The 18,035-nt window shown below is 40.8% G+C and overlaps 1 protein-coding gene across 4 annotated transcripts in view; it reads right to left on the bottom strand.

Annotated features, from left to right (window-relative positions):
* LOC143815513 (uncharacterized) overlaps nt 1–18,035 on the bottom strand; it is a 781,879-nt gene that overhangs the window by 351,486 nt on the left and 412,358 nt on the right. For all 4 annotated transcript variants that reach the window (XM_077294772.1, XM_077294774.1, XM_077294771.1 and 1 more), the window contains one exon: nt 10,468–10,506. In XM_077294772.1, coding sequence (XP_077150887.1) covers nt 10,468–10,506 — 39 coding nt within the window. The remainder of the gene's footprint in view (nt 1–10,467; nt 10,507–18,035) is intronic.

The raw sequence follows: 18,035 nt of genomic DNA on the forward strand, positions 1-18,035 counted from the left end.
TATTCACCTGTCTCCGTTCCACTGCCGCGACGCTGTGTCTTCCGGGTCTCTGCAGTGACTGTTCAGGCAGTGGGCGCGCACTAACCACGTCATCACGCCCTCTGACCTGAATGTCACAGGCAGAAGACACAGAAGACAGAGCCCGGCGGTGTAACGGGGACAGGTGAATATCGCATGGCTCACCCTCCCCCATCATACTCACCCCCTCTTGGCATGGTTCCTGCTTCTCCGATGGTCTCTGGCGCCCACAGCTCTTCCTGTGTTCAGCGGTCACATGGTACCGCTCATTAAAGTAATGAATATGCACTCCAAGCCTATGGGAGTGGAGTCACATCCATATTCATTACTTTAATGAGTGGTACCATGTGATCGCTGAACACAAGAAGAGCTGCAAGTGCCAGAGACCACCGGAGAAGCAGGGAAGTGCAGAGACCGCGCCGGGAGGAGGTGAGCATGATGTGACAGCCGCCACTCCTAAAGCAGCCCCCTCCCCCGCCGACCCCCTGGGACAATGACTCGAGTATAAGCCGAGGGGGGGGGGGGGGGGGCACTTTAAGCCTAAAAAAATGGGCTGAAAATCTCAGCTTTCCTAGAGTATATATGGTGCTTCCAACATATATCCTCTAATCCAATTTAAAAATTAAAGGTCCGCAATATTAAAGGGGTTGTCTGACTAATACAAATTTGAGTCAATGGCAGATAACATCGTATAATAACAGAAGCTATACTCCCTGCTTTAATTCCCCATCAATCCATGCAGGCCATTCTGATGTCTCAGCCAGGACTGGGAATGATTATGTCGAGTTCTGTAGTCCTGACTTGGGTGGCTGGATCAAGCGGTCATGTCCCACGACTTGGGAATCATACAGTATTGTATTGTGTTGTTACTATACAGTAAGGTTTGCCTTTTAGAAGTTTGTCCTCGCTTTCTCCTTGTCTGTCTCCATAGCTCTAATGTCAGCAACCCCCCTTCCTTTTCTTCCTCATCCTGTGTCAGCCATCTTAGGAAGCACATATCTTTCATCTCTGGTTCAGAATAGTCTTTTTTACCTAGTGCAGCTGTTACAGCTGCTGTATTTATGAATACTACAAGAATTCAGCTTGAAAATAAACCTTCTTCTGGAATTTTCATGAGTGCCTCTGCAGTCTAGTTCAAGCTATCTGACGATATCTCTATGTGTGAGTACTGATACAAACAGAGGCAGCCTAGAAACGGTATCTCAACCACCCTACACTCAGCCTAGGTATGAAGTCAGAATAAAACCCATTTAATAACTGAACTTTTAAGAGAAAGCCTTTACAAAGGTGTCATTTATAAGGTTCAAAGAGCACTGAAGAGTTTTTCCCTCAAAATGGGGTTGTTATACCTCATTCTTCTGCTCATGCTTGAACTGTGAAAAGATACTTTTAATAAATATTAATTTATTATTTGTGAATCAACTTGGTGAAAATTGCCACTAGCAGAAAGGGCTTGTGTTCTCCCACACATAGAGGGCCCGTGACTTTAACAGTACCTAGTGAGAGGCCCACCCAGGGTATGTGCTCTAATGTAGAGTCTGCAGTGGCAGAACTACAGTGGCATGTAAAAGTTTGGGCATCCCTGGTAACAATTACTGGTATTGTGAACAATAAGCAAGTTGAAGATGAAATTATTTCTAAAGGGCCTTAAGTTAAATATGAAACATTTCATTTGTATTTTAGGCAAAAAAAAAAATTATACACTTTTTTATTTTAAAAATTACAAAAAGGGAAAGGGGACGATGCAAGAGTTTGGGCACCTTTGGAGATTTGTGTGCTCAGATAACTTTGACAAAGGTTTCAGACCTTAATTAGCCTCTTAGGGTTATGGCTTGTTAACTATCATTATTAGGAAAGGCCAGATGATGCAAATTTCCCAGCTTTGCAAAACCCCTCCTCTCACCTTCTGCCAAAAAACAGCAGCCATGGGTTCTTCTAAGCAGCTGAAAATGGTGGAGGCCCACAACGTAGGAGAAGACTATAAGACAATTTTAAAGCATTTTCAAGTTACCCTTTCCTCAGTTTGAAACGTAATTAAGTAATGGAAGTTAACAGGAACAGTGGAGGTCAGGATAAGGTCTTGAAGACAATGGAAAATTTCAGAGAGAGCTGCTAGTAGGATTGCTAGAGACGCAAATCGGAATCCCGGCTTGACTGCAAAAGACCTTCAGTTGTGTACATTGTTCTACTGTTCAGAGACACCTGCACAAATATGGAAGAGTAATCAAAAGAATACCTCTCTTGCATCCTCATCATAAAATTGAAAGTCAGAAATATTAAAAAGAACATATAAACAAGCCTGATGTATCTTGGAAACAAGTCCTGTGGACCGATTTGGTTAAAATACTGTAGAACTCTTTGACCGCAATGATCAAAGGTATGTGTGGAGAAAAAAGGGCACAGAATTTCAGGAAAAGAATATCACGCCAACCATTAAGCATGGGGGTGGATCAAGCATGCTTTGGGGCTGTGTTGCAGCCAATGGCACGGGGGAACATATCACAGGTATGAGGGAAGAATGGATTCAATAAAATGTAAACAAATTTTTGATGCAAACATAACACATCTGAAAAAAAGGTGAAGTTGAAACGAGGATGGCTTCTATGAATGGATAATGATCCTAAACACAAGTCAAAATTCACAATCCACAACTACCTCAAAAGGTGCAAGCTGAAGGTTTTACAATGGCCCTCACAGTCCCCTGATCTGAACATCATTGAAAATCTATGGCTAGACCTCAAAATAGCAGTGCATGCAAGACGACTCAGGAATCTCACAGAACTGGAAGAATTTTCCAAGGAAAAATGCATGAAAATCCATCAAACAAGAATCAAAACACTCTTTGCTGGCCACAAAAGGCGTTTACAAGCTGTAATACTTTCAAAAGGGGGTGCTACTAAGTACTAACTATGCAGGATGCCCAAACCTTTGTATTAGCCCATTTTCATTTTTCCAATTTTTAAAATGTAAAAGATGAAAATACAGTTGTGCTCAAAAGTTTACATACCCCGGCAGAATTTTTGCTTTCTTGGCCTTTTTTTATAATATATGAATGATAACACCCAAACTTTTTCTCCACTCATGGTTAGTGGTTGGGTGAAGCCATTTATTGTCAAACTATTGTGTTTTCTCTTTTTAAATCATAATGACAACCCAAAACATCCAAATGACCCTGATCAAAAGTTCACATACTCATTTCTTAATACTGTTTATTGCCCCTCTCACATCAATGACAGCTTGAAGTATTTTGTGGTAGTTGTGGATGAGGTTCTATATTTTCTCAGATGGTAAAGCTGCCCATTCTTCTTGGCAAAAAGCCTCCAGTTCCTCTAAATTCCTGGGCTGTCTAGCATGAACTTGAGATCTCCCCAGAGTGGAGACTGAGATGGCCACTCCAGAACCTTCACTTTATTTTGCTGTAGCCAATGACAGGTCGACTTGGACTTGTGTTTTGGATAGTTGTCATGTTGGAAAGTCCAGGTACGTCCCATGCACAGCTTCCGGCTACCAATAGATGGTAATGCATTTTTCTGGGACGTTTACCAGTATTAAAATTAATACCTAATGATCATGAAGCGAGCTGCTAATGAGTGTGATCCTGTTACAGCTCAAGCCGTCAGCAAATAGAATGCTAATATTAATTATTACAAATAATTCACTTTAGAATAACGCTTGGATTTTCCACAGCAAATCTAATTGCACTTTTTTTATTATATACAATTTGAACTCAGATTAAAAATAATACTGCTCACTGGTTCTAATGAGTCATTTTAACTGTTATAAAGGAGCAGGGCATATGGCACTTCAAACATAACAGTGGGCTTGGGAATGTTATTAAAAAGCAACATATTACAATTTGTCAAAATGTTAAGTCTGCAGGATTGTTATAAAGGGCACCAGACACAATGTGGCATGAATCTTACTGGGAATTTAATTTCTGTATTTCAATGATGCCGATGCATTTATTAAAACAGCGGCGATTTAGCAACATCAAATTAAAAAAAAAAAAAGATGACGACGAACGGTCTCTTAGGATTTGATTTCCTTCTTAATAGCTGTCGCAGTATTGTTTAAATCTGATTTATGTAAAGGAAGGATCTGGGGCACTAAAATTCAAACATAGCCAGAGAACATATTGCAAAGTTTCTCTTCCATTGTTACTTGGGGGATTTCGCCTTGAAGTTCAGCAGCGTCTGGCACTGCTGTCTTTACTACAGCAAATTACAAATGGCAGGTCAGGAGGGGTTCAAAGTTAAACTCCGAGGCTTCCAAACAAGAAACCATCTTATGTAAATATCACTGGATCCCAGTGGAACACAACAAGTGCCCCCTTTTTATTAGGTACACTTTTCACAGCTACCTCCCCATGGGCTTGAACATTTGTTTTCTCCGACTGAGAAGGAATTACAAAGCTGCCGGGAATACTTAAGTGTCTGGTTTCCCCCACTGTCCCTTTCTACACTCTTTGAAGTCTTTTCTTCCAAATCTGAGCAAATTGTTATCCCACATATTTCTATGAGTCTGGAACAAATACATCTATCATATTTCAAACAGAAGCAGGAAATGATATTTCTATTGTCAAGTTCCAGTAAAAAGATAATCTAATCCGGAAGTTTAGTAGCATCGCAAAAACAATCTAAAAAGTGTGGCTGAACTTTCTCTGAGATGTACCACATGACAGAGATACTCCTCAGCTTCTGATCTCATTAAAACAACAGGCAGTAAAAGAGCATTGTCAGAAGCTGAGGAGCAACTGCCAGAATTCCTACTCCTATGAAATAAATGCATCAGAAATGCAGGGAGAAATTTCTAAGCTGAACTTTTTGCAGAGCTGCAGCGCAACGACTTCATGCCACCACTTCGAGGAATATTAACCCTTTTTTTTAACAAGACCACGTGCACACATTGATTATTTGGTAAGTTTTTTTATCTTCGTATTTGTAAGTCAATACAAAAAGTAGAAGAAAAATGCAGAAGTGGTGACATGATTCTATTCTACTTTTCCTGTGATTTATATACTTAACAAAAAAGTGTGAAACAACTGAAAATATGTCTTATATTCTAGGTTCTTCAAAGTAGCCACCTTTTGCTTTGATGACTGCTTTGCACACTCTTGGCATTCTCTTGATGAGCTTCAAAAGGTAGTCATCGGGAATGGTTTTCACTTCACAGGTGTGCCCTGTCAGGTTTAATAAGTGGGATTTCTTGCCTTATAAATGGGGTTGGGACCATCAGTTGTGTTGAGCAGAAGTCTGGTGGATACACATCTGATAGTCCTACTGAATAGACTGTTAGCTGCTTTTTTTCTTGCCATAATACAAATTCTAAGTAAAGAAAAACAAGGGGCCATCATTACTTTAAGAAATGAAGGTCAATCAGTCCGAAAAATTGGGAAAACTTTGAAAGTGTCCCCAAGTGCAGTTGCAAAAACCATCAAGTGCTGCAAAGAAACTGGCTCACATGAGGACCGCCCCAGGAAAGGAAGACCAAGAGTCACCTCTGCTTCTGAGGATAACTTTATCCGAGTCACCAGCCTCAGAAATCGCAGGTTAACAGCAGCTCATATTAGAGACCAGGTCAATGCCACACAGAGTTCTAGCAGCAGACACATCTCTACAACAACTGTTAAGAGGAGACTTTGTGCAGCAAGCCTTCATGGTAAAATAGCTGCTAGGAAACCACTGCTAAGGACAGGCAACAAGCAGAAGAGACTTGTTTGGGCTAAAGAACACAAGTAATGGAAATTAGACCAGTAGAAATCTGCTTTGGTCTGATGAGTCCAAATTTGAGATCCTTGGTTCCAACCACCGTGTCTTTGTGCGACGCAGAAAAGGTGAACGGATGGACTCTACATGCCTGCCTGAAGCATGGAGGAGGTGTGATGGTGTGGGGGTGCTTTGCTGGTGACACTGTTGGGGATTTATTCAAAAGTGAAGGCATACTGACCCAGCATGGCTACCATAGCATCTTGCAGTGGCATGCTATTCCATCCAGTTTGCGTTTAGTTGGACTATCATTTATTTTTCAACAGGACAATGACCTTAAACACACCTCCAGGCTGTGTAAGAGCTATTTGACCAAGAAGGAAAGTGATGGGGTGCTACGCCAGATGACCTGACCTCCACAGTCACCAGACCGGAACCCAATTGAGATGGTTTGGGGTGAGCTAGACCGCAGAGTGAAGGCAAAAGGGCCAACAAGTGCTAAGCATCTCTGGGAACTCCTTCAAGATTGTTGGAAGACCATTTCCGGTGACTACCTTTTGAAGCTCATCAAGAGAATGCCAAGAGTGTGCTTGTAGGATCGCTACTTCCAATAGGTGGCGCTGTAGAGTTTAAGTCCTCTTTTTCTCAGAAGAGGCAATTTGCATATTTAAATTCCCAGAGGAGCATTGTACGGCAAATAAGCCTCCTTACCTTGACAAGCCAGAGATGGTATGTCACTCTCCATAAGAAGAAACGATACCCCTTAGACCCCATGTCCAGAGCCTCTCACCTAGCCAAATCAGTTCTCATGCTTCGCACTGACGAGGGCCAACAGCCCGAAACACCGTGTCTGCGAATTGAGATACTGATTTGGCTTTTATCCTAAGTCATATTGCACGACTCGTTAAAGGGTTGATTGTGACTTGTAGGATCGCTACTTCCAATAGGTGGCGCTGTAGAGTTTAAGCCCTCTTTTTCTCAGAAGAGGCAATTTGCATAAGAGTGTGCAAAGCAGTCATCAAAGCAAAAGGTTGCTACTTTGAAGAACCTAGAATATAAAACATATTTTCAGTTGTTTCACACTTTTTTGTTAAGTATATAATTTCACATGTGTTAATTCATAGTTTTGATGCCTTCAGTGTGAATTTACAATTTTCATTCTCCTGAAAATACAGAAAAATCTTTAAATGAGAAGGTGTCCAAACTTTTGGTCTGTTCTGTACATATGGCCTTTGAAAATTAAGCTGATAGTGCTAAGGTAGAATGGTCAGAGCTCAGGAGACAAGAAAAGCTCATGTAGAATACATACAGGACGTATTAATGCGTAAATGGGGAACGCCATGGTGAAATGTATCTATTTCAGACCGGGAATTTGACGGTGTTAAGAATGAGTTTCGTCATGTGCAGAAGTCAGTTAGCATCTCAGTTTTGCTTTTGCAACGTGCTATGAAAAGTCTAAGTAAGATCAATTGGGAGAAAGTCCGACACCCAGGACAAAATCTTCCAAAGCTTAATGCCATCTTCTTAAAAAATATAATACACATATTGGCAATGCAAAAACATTTATGAAAAAAACCCACATGCTTCGAGTTGAAAACTGCTAATTTTTTATGTTTTGAACAAGAGCAGTGTTCAGCTCGAAACACTTTGTAGCTTTGCACACATATTTTGAAATTGCCAAAACTGCCAATATGTTTATTTTTGTAAGAAGATAAAATTTTACTTTATTCTATCCCACATGCTGAACTTTCTTTCTCCCACGCTGTATGGTAATCCTCTTGGACTGGTCTGATGGGTGTGAATTTGGGCCTTACCATCCCTCCTCCCGGCTGCTTCTCGTCATCCTCTTTTGATTGACGTGGATGATGCCTCCTGCATCATTCACTTTGCGGGGAGAAATCTTTCGCCTGCACATAGAAATCGTGACTTGCGCCTGTGCGCTATGCTTTGCCCTACTGTGAGCAGAAGTGAAAACATAAGTGCACATGCGCAAGCACGTGTCGAGGCTCATGTTCCGTTACGACATGTGGCGGCATATGCACACTTATGCTTTTGGCTCTGCCAGCAGTAGGGCAAAGCACAGTGTGCAGGTGCGAGCCACGATTTCTCTGCAAAGATGCAAGATTTCTCCCCGCAATGTGGATGATAAACCAGGTGTCATCAAAGTCAATTAAAGAAGGAAAATGTTGAACAACGGCCAGGAGGAGGGATGGAGAGACCAGAGGCTGCGCCCATTGGACCAGACCGAGAAAATTACCATACCATGTGTGAGAATTTCAAAGAGTTTTTTGGGGGTATACAATTGGTTATATAAGCATTTATGGAATGCACACTGATGCTGAATAAAGTATTAGTTTTAGTTGATAAATGACAAAACTGTTGACAGGTTCCCTTTAATCTGTATCAGTAGTCATATTGGGGTTTTTTACTGTTAACATAGAAACTGGCAAAAAAATAAATAAAAAAAAAATGTAAAATTCCTACAACAAACCAGCCGGCAATTGCAAGTTAGACCTGCTCCAGCACCACAATTTACAAGAGGTGAAAAAAGTAATGAACACATCACCAAGTTTCTAAGTAAATATATTTTTAAAGGTGCTATTGACAAGAAATGCTCACAAGATGTCGGTAACATCTCATCTACTCCACACAGGCAAAGAATTCAAACTATAGATGTCTTCATAAATTAAGTTATGTGTAACATTGAAAAATAACACAGGGAAAAAGTATTGAACATATGAAGAAAGAGGTGCAAAAAGTCATGGAAAGACTTGATGCCAGAAGAAATCAATTGATGGCCTATAAAAAGGTGCCTCATTACCAAGGTGCCACTCAAGAAACATCTGATGATGTGTAAAACCAGTGAGCGATCTCATGACAAGGGGACAAATGTACTAAGACATTCTTAATAAAAATCTGCTGCCATCTACCAAAATGATGAAGAAGAAATAAGGGTGGACATTTCAGCAAGACAATGATCTCAACACACAGCCAAAGACACTCAAATGGTTTCAGAAAAGGAAAATAAAACTGCTAGAATTACCCAGCCAATCACCTGACCTGAATTCAATAGAAAATTTATGGAAGGAACTAAAGCTCAGATTTCATACAAGGAGCCCACCAAACCTTTAGGATTTGAAGAGTGTTTATGTGGGAGAATGAACTAAAAAATCACACTTGAGCAATGCATGCGACTAGTTTCTCCATACAGGAGGCGTCTTGAAGCGGTCATCACCCTCAAAGGCTTTTGAAAGAAGTATTAAATACATTTCAGTAAGTGTGTTCAATACTTTTTCCCTGTGTCATTTCTCATTGTTACACATAACTTATAGACATCTATGATTTGATTTATTTGCCTGTGTGGATTAGATGGTTTGTTACCGACATCTGGTGAGAATTTCATGTCAATATCACCTTTACAAATATATTTACTTAGAAAATTGGCGACATGTTCAATACTTGAAATTAAGCAAAAAATAAGGACTTACTTAAAACTTAACATTTAATATTACCATTAAAAATGTTACAACACAACACACATAAAAAACAGAACCCCAAAACAAAGAGTAGCCAGGGGTGACTCAGGTGGAGGTGAAACGTTCTGAAACGCATGTCGTATGAGATGAAACGCACGCCAAGATGTCACTTCATTCCATACTTGCCAATGCAGCTAGACCAGTGTGCAGAGACATACCTTGCTTCCGGTATGTTCGCGCCAACAGAGGCATCCAACACTTCGGGTCCATGGACCGCAAAGGGATTACATGCACAGATAGCTTCCGGTGACTCCACTTGAGTCACCAATGTGGTGAGCGTTTTGCCCCATGTGATGTGTGAGGAGTAAGTTTGAATTGCTGTGATTTGTCATGTGTGACCTTTTGCTTGCCACAATATGATTGGCCGTAGGCAAACAACTGATTGACACATTTGGGCATGTCCTTTAATTTTTAAATGAATATATAAGTGGATGCGGCGATGTGAAAATCTCTCTATAGGAGGCTCTGAAATAATACCAGTGATGGTGGAGCATTCCTGTTTTGGCTGCTATATCCTATGAGGATGACACACGTTGGAAGGTGGCCCTCGCTTGGACGGACACATTGAATTCTTTATTCAGGCATGGATATTTGCTCTTCTGGGTTCTTGTCCACTGTTCCATGGGAGGTTGTCTCTATGACATTGGAGAGTTAACACCTACGGATGTGGTGAGAATGTTACAAACTTTTCTTATGGATCTCCTTCGGTTGTTGTGAGACACATTGATTTACAGACTGATAAGCTCAAAGAGGCTGCAGAGCAGGCTGTCAGTCACAGTGCTGGGGAGTTATTATACCTGTGCTCACTGAACCCTGCACCACCTTAGTGACTGGAAGCAAGTGACAGCGGGGAGAACATTTTCTTCTTGTAGCCACTGCTCCAGTAAACTGGCTAAATCATCAGATTAACCCTAGATCTGTAGATTTACCTGCAGTTTACCTCTTTATCTGCACATAAAAAGCATTTCTGGATGTGGATAAGGGATCATAGAGTATCTAACATACAAGACTCCCCAGACTAAATATACCCTGCCCTGCAATACAACATCTTATTAATTCATTGTGTACAACTTACAGCTCTGATGTAAACCAATGAAATGGTTACCTTTACCTCACCGTTAACAAGTTATCCCTCAACAAGTACATGAAGAATAAACGAAAAAACAATAGGAGTTAATATACTACTTCAAATACCTTGAGATACTTACATGACAAATCTCCAGGCTACATGCTCATCGGTTATCCAGCTAGAAGAGAGAACAGCATTGACTGAGTAAAAATTGCATGTAAAGCCTTGGGTCTTCTATGTTATTTTCTCATAAGCTGTGAAATCCAAACCTATCGCCATGAGATGGATGGATAGAAGACCCCCGTGAATTTCACACTAAGTCAAAATGTTAAATGCTATAGCTTCCTATGAGAGGGTGGTATATAAAAATAAACATTGTCCTCAAAAATTTGAAAAGGTATGGAAGCCTTGGTTTGATTCCCGCTTGACTCACATTAGTCCCCAGGGCGATGAGGAGTATCTCTCACAATTAAAGTATGTGATATTTGGTGCCTGACATGGGTGTCTAATGCTTTTGGTAAAGATACTAGACCCATGGTATGTTAAGGGTAGGGTTAACTTAGCCACACAATATTAATGAGAAATGATGTTCATTCTATGATGTAACCTTGTTATATTATAAATCCTTCTAATCTCTATGTAGAAACAGGAGGTCAATTTTCCCTGTATAATGTGTGAGTTATAAGTCACTGCAAAAGTCCCTGGCAGGAGGAGTGGAGAGAGCAGCTGGATCAGGAGTTGTAGAGGACAATGATAGATGCAGGGACAATAAACTTCCTGTTTCTACATAAAAAAGAGAAAAATATAAACAGAGATTGTCATATACATAGTCATGCAGAGATGCCCATATACAAGTGTGCAAATGGAAACAATCCTTAAAGCTATCTCAATGCATGTATATCCAGACCGTAATCAGGAAACAACTGCAAACCATATGGTACAAAACTAAACACACTTACAGTCACAAATTTCCATAAAAATACAACTTTATTAATGCATAATTAGCACATAAAACTGTAGAACAGGTTAATGGACAACAGGGAGAAATAAGATACGCACTAAATGGCGGTCCATATGCCCACAGGCTCAAAGCTAACTAGCTGCAGCGACATCAGTGCGGTAAAATCAATCCAGTGCAGTAAATATGGGGCCCATGATAAATAATATGCAGAGTCAATGCCCCCAAACACCGCATCATAGTAACATAGTAATAAAGGACCAGTATATAACTACCTGATGATGTCACAGCTAGACGCCAAGAGCGCACCCGACGCGCGTTTCGGAGCTAACCGCTCCTTCCTGAGGATTTACTGCACTGGATTGATTTTACCGCACTGATGTCGCTGCAGCTAGTTAGCTTTGAGCCTGTGGGCATATGGACCGCCATTTAGTGCGTATCTTATTTCTCCCTGTTGTCCATTAACCTGTTCTACAGTTTTATGTGCTAATTATGTATTAATAAAGTTGTATTTTTATGGAAATTTGTGACTGTAAGTGTGTTTAGTTTTGTACCATAAAAAAGAGAAGAATTAACTGGGTAGAAAGGCAAAATGAGCAATTGTAAGTACACAGTGCTATATTACATGATGATTGCAATATATTAAGAGGTGTAAGAAAGCAGCTGGACAGGTTCTGAATGGAGTATATGTATTACCCTGGTGTTTAGCCTTGGTGATGTGAAACCCGGAGAACGATTTTCTAGGTGAAAAGGCTCTTTGCTAACAAAATCAATCAATTCATTTAAAAAACAATTCATGTTGCTGCAGTTTCTGGCCACATTATGATGGTGTCAGAGCCCTAACCTTAAAGAAAAGTTGTACCACCTAATCTAAGAGCACTATAATGTGAACACTGAGACCCTGATTACAGTGATGTGTCACTTATTGGGCTACTTAGTGTAATTTTGATAAAATCACTGTTTTATCAGCAGAAGATTACCCCTAGAGGACTAGTACACCTGCTGTCATGTAGTCCACCATATTTATGAGCTTTACATAACCCCATCTCCACCACTGATTGGCAGCTTTCTGTGTACTCTATGCATAGGCAGAAATCTGCCAATTACTGGTGTGGGCAGGGATATACAGAACTCAACATTCAGATAACTGCTAGTTCTGCAGTAGAGAAAACAGGGATTTTATCAAGATGACAGCAAGCAGCTTATTATGCTATACATCATTGGAATTAGGGTATCTGCCCCTACATTATCATGCGCTCAGATGGGGTGGCAAAATCCTGGTGATAGATTCCCTTTATAGCTGTTTGGATACAAACCCTTTGGTAATCGCATTTTCATAGAGTTAATGCAGACCTCTGCATAATCAAGCCTAATACGTGTGTGCTCTGATGTAGCCCAGAGGATTAGCAGGATCAGTGTCTCCAATGGTACAAGAGAACCAAGCAGCCGACACTTAAAATGTCCGCAAGAAGGAGCTCAGGGTTATCTAGTTACAGCATGGTATTTTCTCATAAGCTGGATATTGGAAGTCACAGCACAGAAACCACAACTAAATCCAAAATCATTTGTCTTTTCACAGCACATAGGTCATTGGTAAATATCCAGATGAGGATGAAGACATTGTTCCAAAAAAGTAGTTATTATCACGGTATTGCAGTCTTATGGCCTTGTGTAGACTTTACCTATGAGCAAGGACTGGTCACAGCAGACAAGTATTACATTGAAATCAACATGAACATGACTTAATAAAAATCTTCTCATACAGTAGAGGTTGATCTTTATTGTATGCTGTACTGTAAAAACATACAATACCCTATGTTTATGGTATACTGGGAACACAGTTGTGTTGGAATATCAGAATGTTACTGTGATTGGCTCTTCACTTAGCTCTTCAATATGGCACAATGCATATACATATGCTTAAATTTAATAAACCTGTATGCAAATGATTTGCTTAAAATTACAAAATCTATCTACTACAATATAGGGTTGTAACATAATAGTAACAAATTACATCATTTTATTCTGTTACTGGTTCTACAATTGTCAAGCTTTTTTGTCATGGCACTGTTGTCAGATAAACAGCGCCTAGGGGCTCCTTCCCTGTCCCTAAAGTTAGGGGCGCCCTAGCTATCCTTGCTCCCTGGATTACTTCTAATGGTGAAGACTCCGGGGCTACATTCCTTGTTGAGCTTCTAAATCAGCCATTCTGTACCCTCCCCCACCCAGGGAAGTGGAGATTTGTAATGTATAAAAAAACACAACCCAGACTAACAAGGGAAGACATACAGGGATAAACACCAATCAAACAAATATGCACTCACTAACAACAGAGTAGAACACCGGGAAGTAAAGGAAGGAAAAAACAAATAGGAAAGGATGAGGATTAGCACACAGACAAATCACCAAGCAACAGTCTTTAGAACAACATTTCAAACGACTCCTCAAACAACCAACACCTTCTACTCCAGAACAAGGCAGTATGAAACTAACACTGGCAATCCATGATTGCCAGAGGGGAGTATATATAGCAGAAAGGGAATGGCCAGCACTGAACAGCTTAGATCATCAAAGTAGGAAAGTTCCAGAAGCTCTCAACTGAACAGATTGACTCCTGCACTGCTAGCAGAAGCCTGCACTCTTTAATATGATGGTGAAGTGCTTCTAATCAGTGCAGGAGTACGTGAAATCACACAGCATGGTTTTCTGGCCCCTCTCTGTTGCGGTAAACCAGAGATATTTCTATAAACTTTGTGATGTGCAGCCCAAAAACACACTAAGGTCCACAAATCATTTCTTGGCTGTATGAAAGTTGATCAATCCCAGGTAGTGCTATATGATAGCTATATATATTATAAATAGCAATAAATTTGCCTTATGTAGTCCAGTACAGAAATGTTCGTTTGGTGTACTGGATGGTTTAGTCACAAATTGTAGTCATGTACATGCACCCAAATAAAAAGCAGATAACCCACTAGTATAGCCTTCTTTCTTCACATGTACCCACAGTAGTACTTAGCATGACTTCACTGAACCAGAGAAGGGACATCTACTGGCCTTTCAGAGCAATCAGCTGTTTAGATGCACAAAGAAATTGCTAATAATAATTTTTCAATCGCAGCTGTTATTGTAGAATAGTCAAGCTACATATACAACATTGCCAGGAGCGTAACTAGAGAAGTTAAGGCCATATAGCAAACTTCTGCATATGGCTCCCCCCATGTGATATCCCATCCTCATTATGACTGGTGCACAGCAGAGCACTATACAAAAAGACACATCCCAGATTTAAATATTATATGGGAAAAATTATTTCCTACTAATTAAAACTTCCTCGGTGATGTAAAAAAGTGGAGGGATTAATAACTGTAATTTTCATACATTGGTAGTGGTGATAGTTAACAGTAAGCTTCTGTTAGTATTCCTAAGCAGCGTGTGCATTAAATAGGCACAGCTCTCCAGCATCCATAATAGACACAAAAAAGTCTTCAACACACACATACACACAACAATTATGCATTCCCAGGACATGCACATACACAGCTCCAAATATTGCAAACAGATCTGATCACTACATACACAGTGGTATGTAAAAGTTTGGACACCTCTGATCAAAATTACTGTTGTTATTCTGTCCAGTCCAGCCCCAGTCCAGAGCCTCTCACCTAGCCAAATCAGTTCTCATGCTTCGCACTAACGAGGGCCAACAGCCCGAAACACCGTGTCTGCGAATTGAGATACTGATTTGGCTTTTATCCTAAGTCATATTGCAAGATTCGTTAAAGGGTTGATTGTGACTTGTAGGATCGCTACTTCCAACAGGTGGCGCTATAGAGTTAAGTCCTCTTTTTCTCAGAAGAGGCAATTTACATATGTTGTTTTTCTGAACAGCTAAGCAAGTTGAAGATGAAATGATCTCTAAAAGACCGAAAGTTAAATATAACAAATTTCACTTGTATTTTAGACAAAAAAAAATGTCTTTTTTTACATTTAAAAAAATGACAAAAAGGAAAATGGGCCGATGCAAAGGTTTGGGCGCCATTGGAGATTTGAGTGCTCAGATAACTTTGACCAAGGTTACAGACCTTAATAAGCCTGTTCTGGTTATAGCGTGTCCACTATCCTCGTTAGGAAAGGCCAGGAAATGCATATTTCCCAGTTTTATAAAAACTCGACCTCCTAACTTTGTGCCAAAAAACAGCAACCATGGGTTCTTCTAAGCAGCAGCCTAACACTAAAATTAAAAGTGGTGGAGGGCCACAAAGCAGGAGAAGGTCATAAGAATATAGAAATGCATTTTCAAGTTGCCCTTTTCTCAGATTGAAATGCAATTAAGAAATAGCAACTAACAGGAACAGGGGAGGTCAAGATAAGGTCTGGAAGACCAAGCAAAATTTCAGTGAGAGCTACTTGTAGGATTGCTAAACAACCCTGATGCATTTTGGGAACAAGTCCAGTGGACAGATGAGGTTAAAATATAATTATTTAGCCACAATGATCAAAGGTATGTGTGGAGAAAAAAGGGCACATAATTTCAGGAAAAGAACATCTTGCCAACCATTTAGCATGGGGGTGGATCAATCATGCATTGGGGTTGTGTTGCAGCCAATGGCATGGAGAATATTTCATGGATAGAGGAAGAATGGATTCAATTACATTTCACCAAATTCTTGATGGAGACATAACACCATCTGTAAAAAAGCTCAAGTTGAAAAGAGGATGGTTTCTACAAATGGATACTGGTCTTAAACATGTCAACATCCACAATATGGCCCTGACTACAAAAAGCGTTAACAAGCTATGATCCTTTCAAAACAGGGTGCTACTAGGTACTAACTATGCAGGGTGTGCAAACCTTTGCCTTGGCCCATTTTCCTGTTTGTAATTTTTAACCCCTTCACGACCTTGGGATTTTCCATTTTTCCGTGTTCATTTTTCGCTCCCCTCCTTCCCTGAGCCATAACTTTTTTATTTTTCTGTCAATATGGCCATGTGAGGGCTTATTTTTTGTGGGACGAGTTGTACTTTTGAACGACATCATTGGTTTTACCATGTCATGTACTAGAAAATGGGAAAAAAATTCCAAGTGGGGTGAAATTGCAAAAAAAAGTGCAAACTTTGCTTAAAAAAAAAAAAAAAAAAAAAAATTGCGCGATTCTCCAATACCCGTAGCATCTCCATTTTTCGTGATCTGGGGTTGGGTGAGGGCTTATTTTGCATTTTAATGCAATGTCGCAGCGACCAAAAATACGTAATTCGGGCGTTTCTAATTTTTTAATCGCTACGCCACTTAGCGATCAGGTTAATCCTTTTTTTTATTGATAGATCGGGCGATTCTGAACACAGCGATACCAAATATGTGTATGTTTGATTTTTTTTTATTATTGTTTTATTTTGAATGGGGCGGAAGGGGGGTGATTTAAACTTTTATATTTTTTTTATTTATTTCATATTTTTTTAAACATTTTTTTTTACTTTTGCCATGCTTCAATAGCCTCCATGGGAGGCTAGAAGCTGGCACAACTGGATCGGCTCAGCTACATAGCTACATAGGAGCTACATCAGATCGCTCTTATGTAGCTGAATTACAGGCTTGCTATGAACGCCGACCACAGGGTGGCGCTCACAGCAAGCTGGCATCAGCAACCATAGAGGTCTCAAGGAGACCTCTGGTTATTATGCCGACGCATCGCTGACCCCCGATCATTTGACAGGTCGGCGATGCGTGTATTTCCGGCCGGATGGCCGTAAGTGTTAGTTAAATGCCGCTGTCAGCGTTTCACAGCGGCATTTAACTAGTTCATAGTGGTGGGTGGATCGCAATTCCACTCGCCACTATTGCGCGGAGCCCAATACCGTCGGAGCCCACATCAAAGCAGGGAATCTGACCTCGGACGGGATACTATCCTGTCCGAGGTCAGGAAGGGGTTAAAATGTAAACAATGAATATATATATACCATATTTTTCCGACCATAAGAAATATAATACGGATGTCACGTGGGGAGGGGGCAGCAGCAGTGGGAATCGGACTGTTATCCCACTTGCAGGAGGCAGAAAAATGTCCCAGCTGCCTGAATTCAGCAATGGGTAAACCTTTGATTAAAGTGCAGTGAATATTCATTAGCCGCTTCCCCGCCCACCTGTCAGCGCTGAGCAGTGAGTGAGGAGCAGCCATTGAATACTCCTTCACTTAAACAGCAGACACAGTTTCCCCAGAGCTGGATTCCTACAGCGGCTGGGGAGATCTGTGTGTCCACTGGAGGAGGGGGCAGCAGCAGGGGGCCAGAGGAGACAAGATCGCTGCATACCTGTCTGGGCTGTGCTGGATGCTGAGTGCATAAGGACTTGTGTGATGTCAGGAAGTGGACGGGCTCGAGCATCACATGACAGCAGAGCCCTCCCCTCTTCTTGACATCATCACAGGTCCTTCAGACACCACACTAGAATCTGCAAGCTTCCTCTTATGACCTGTGCTATGGAAAGGCAACAAGAGGGAGGGCTCTGTGTTTGCAGTCATGGGATGCTCCAGCTTTTTACCTCACCACAGTGTTGCTGGCTACCACAATTAAAAGGTTAGTCTTTACAACACACAATAAAGCACTCTGCCACTCCTGTGGTGAACTATAACTCCCAGCATGCCATAGCATCTGCAGGACATGCTGGGAGTTATAGTTCTCCCATAGGTTCTTAAAGCAGCACTCCAGTGTTACTTTTCAGTGCTGGAGTGGTGCTTTAAATATAAGTCCTG

This window comes from Ranitomeya variabilis, chromosome 3, assembly GCF_051348905.1.
Source record: "Ranitomeya variabilis isolate aRanVar5 chromosome 3, aRanVar5.hap1, whole genome shotgun sequence".
NCBI classification, from domain to species: domain Eukaryota; kingdom Metazoa; phylum Chordata; class Amphibia; order Anura; family Dendrobatidae; genus Ranitomeya; species Ranitomeya variabilis.